Raw genomic sequence first — 2,946 nt, forward strand, 5'->3', positions numbered from 1 at the left:
TCATACATTTAAAGGTGACATTCCATTCAATAGATCATGATCCAATGTTCATAAAACTTTATATGTAATATTCATGTTTCAACTAAATAAATGAAAATTATTTAAGCGTTATATTATCAAACAAAAGCATTTTTACGATTGTAAGACGGCATTTCAGAGTTATTTAGTACTTCTATGGGGGTCAGACAGGGATGTCAGCTTAGCTGTTTTAAATTTACATAAATGACTTGGCCGAATTTTTAGGTGAAGGTCTTCAGAGTAAGAAATGAAACAATCGACATGTTATTGATCTATTCATATCTATTTTATACGAATTTAATGATAACTCATACTAAGGTAGTTCGTAAAATGGGGGTTCTGATGCAGATTGCTTCCCTTTAAATTCTTTTAATGTCAAGAATTAACACTGAAGTAGTCTAAACTTAGTACAAACAAAATCAAGGTTTGAAGAAAACGTAGATCTGTAGGAAGTTGTTGGTTGATATTAGAATTTTCTTAAAAAGAAAAGGGAGCCAGTGGGATCTCAGACATAACATTTTAGTTTGCTTTTTTCGTAAATTTTATTTTAAACGTAGTCGGAGTTGACAATTCGAGATATGTGGTCAACTAAAGTGCTGATCTTAGTTCCTCTAGCTTCTACATGGTATTGAAGGCAAAAGTGGTCTATAAAAAATCTGCTTGCAGAATGTTTCTCTTCCGCTATTTTAATCGCCTACTTTGTCAGGCAGACTTTACCACCAACTACCAAATTAGGTGTCGTGGACGGAGGCGACTAGCAAACATACTTTACTGTAAATTTCTTTTATTAACCATTAAATAAAATCCAAGGCCTAAGAACGGGAATCGAACTCAGTACTACAAAACATATTAGCTTTACAGGTCTCGCCTCTAACCGCTCGGCTAGCGAGGCGGCTCTCTTTTGCTAGTATTATCGAAAGAAGACGTTGTATAAAGTTTCGCTCCAGATTTTAGTTTCTTCAAAAACAATGAGTCTAGTCTAGCTCGAAATTTGGAGACAATTCTACTAGGGCTAAACTGCGAAGTTGAACAATATTAAATATTCTTTAGCTGAAACTCTGGAGTAAATTAGTGTAATTAATATTAGGCTATGTGAGTTTTTCATTAACGTTAATATTTTTGTACTCCTATATTATAGAACAATGAAGGAATTGATTCTCATTTCCTTATTGATTTGCGGTACACTTTCCGTAACTGTACCCAGTGATCCTTTGTCAGATGAGTTTATTGATTACATAAATTCCTTGGGCACAACTTGGAAGGTAAATATCTAGCGTCAGTCACGTCAATATTTATTATTAATTAGGAAGTTATAATCGAGATATTTTCTTGAAAAATAAAATGTTACACTGAAAAAAGCTCCGAGCGCCAATAACCGCGCCTTAAGTAAACAAACCTGGGTATTTACATATAAATGCATGTACATACTAGAAATTAGAAGTAATTTAAAGAAATAATGAAACAACTTAATTAATAGTTATTGTTATTTATTTATTGTTTGTGGTCTTGGTTGCACAATAACTATTACATTATATGAGGGATAGTTGTTGTTATATGTGATGTCATTTTTTCGATATAAATGTGCGATTATTGTTAGCAAAGATATGCTGGTGTATACCTACATTATGTAACATTTTACTCCTACATTAAAAAGCCTGATTTTCAAAAAATAACCTGGAAATATACTTTAAAGGCTGGAAGAAATTTCGCTCCAGACACTCCCAAAAAATACCTGAAATCGCTAACCGGTGTACATGAAAATGCGAATGCATTTACTTTACCTAAACGTCTTGAGTCAACGAATGTAGAAATACCAGAAGAATTTGATGCAAGGACACACTGGCCAAATTGTACTACTAGTGCAATTAGAGTAATTAGTGAAATTAGAGATCAAGGATCATGCGGTTCTTGTTGGGTATGATCTTATTTATTTATTGCATTATAACACTTAGAAAAAAAGAATCATTCAAATTACTTTAAAAACTAAGTTCTTGGTTATATTTAGGCATTTGGAGCTGTCGAGGCAATGTCTGATCGTATTTGTATCCACAGCAATGGTAAATTAAACGTACATCTTTCTGCAGAAAACTTAGTCTCGTGTTGTAGCTCTTGCGGTTGAGGTTGCGATGGTGGACACCCTTTAGTTGCTTGGCAGTACTAGAGACATAACGGTATTGTAAGCGGAGGAAATTACGGCTCTAAACAGGTTTGTTTGGTTATTTACGAAATTAAAACAAGCTAAATGATTTTATTTGGCTAGATAGCTAATAGAATGGTCTTAATTAAGGGCTGCCAACCATACTCTATTCCTTCATGTGAACATTTCATTCATGGACCTAGGCCAGCATGTAACGAATCAGCCAGTACTCCAGAATGTAGAAAGCGATGTGATGATGGTAAATCGTATGAGGCTGATCTTCACTTTGGTAGGTTTAATTTTTTAATTTCTCTTTTCAGAAACTGATTTTTGAAAAACTAAGTGTTTTACTGGGTTAAAGGGGAGCCCTGTTCCTTGAGGTTTGTTGTACCTTCCTTTAAGTAATTGTGGAGGCAAATCCTCTTCTTACAAGGTCTAAGTTCTTTCCTCTCATTGTTGTGATCTACTCTGGCTGCAACGAGTCAAATATCTTACACCGTTACCTTGCGATAATAAAGCAGATAAACAGGAAATAAGTAGTAGTTTCCCTCTCGCCCAGACAGAGACTACCCGGTATTCCAATAAATTCCAAGAGACGTATCTTTAATCTAACGTTCCCTTTATCAGAAACCGTAACAATCTGGTTCGCTCCTAACCTAAAATTTCCTCCGTTAATGAAGTAAAGAATAAAAAAATTTATTGCTTTTTGTTCTATTTTCTTCAAAAGATCATTTCTTCAACGCAAGTGCAAGAGTCATTTTTATTCAGTATGTAGAATCATCTTTAAAAAT

At 34.1% G+C, this 2,946-nt stretch overlaps 1 protein-coding gene across 1 annotated transcript; it reads left to right on the forward strand.

The window, feature by feature from the left end:
• Positions 1-1,127: 1,127 nt before the first annotated feature.
• Positions 1,128-1,954, forward strand: LOC141450840 (cathepsin B-like). The gene is made up of 2 exons (XM_074121683.1): positions 1,128-1,280; positions 1,712-1,954. The coding sequence occupies exons 1-2, from the start codon at positions 1,161-1,163 to the stop codon at positions 1,937-1,939; spliced, it is 348 nt and encodes a 115-aa protein (XP_073977784.1). The 5' UTR covers positions 1,128-1,160; the 3' UTR covers positions 1,940-1,954.
• The last annotated feature ends 992 nt before the right edge of the window (positions 1,955-2,946 follow it).

The sequence above is a fragment of the Rhodnius prolixus genome, unplaced genomic scaffold (assembly GCF_049639745.1).
Source record: "Rhodnius prolixus isolate KJV_2025 unplaced genomic scaffold, Rpr scaffold_8, whole genome shotgun sequence".
Classification (NCBI taxonomy): domain Eukaryota; kingdom Metazoa; phylum Arthropoda; class Insecta; order Hemiptera; family Reduviidae; genus Rhodnius; species Rhodnius prolixus.

Excerpts from the sequence above, each read along its gene's own strand:
- LOC141450840 (XM_074121683.1), top strand. The coding sequence starts at position 1,161 with ATGAAGGAATTGATTCTCATTTCCTTATTGATTTGCGGTACACTTTCC. Across the intron at positions 1,281-1,711 it reads CCTTGGGCACAACTTGGAAG|GCTGGAAGAAATTTCGCTCC; the intron begins GTAAATATCTAG and ends TATACTTTAAAG.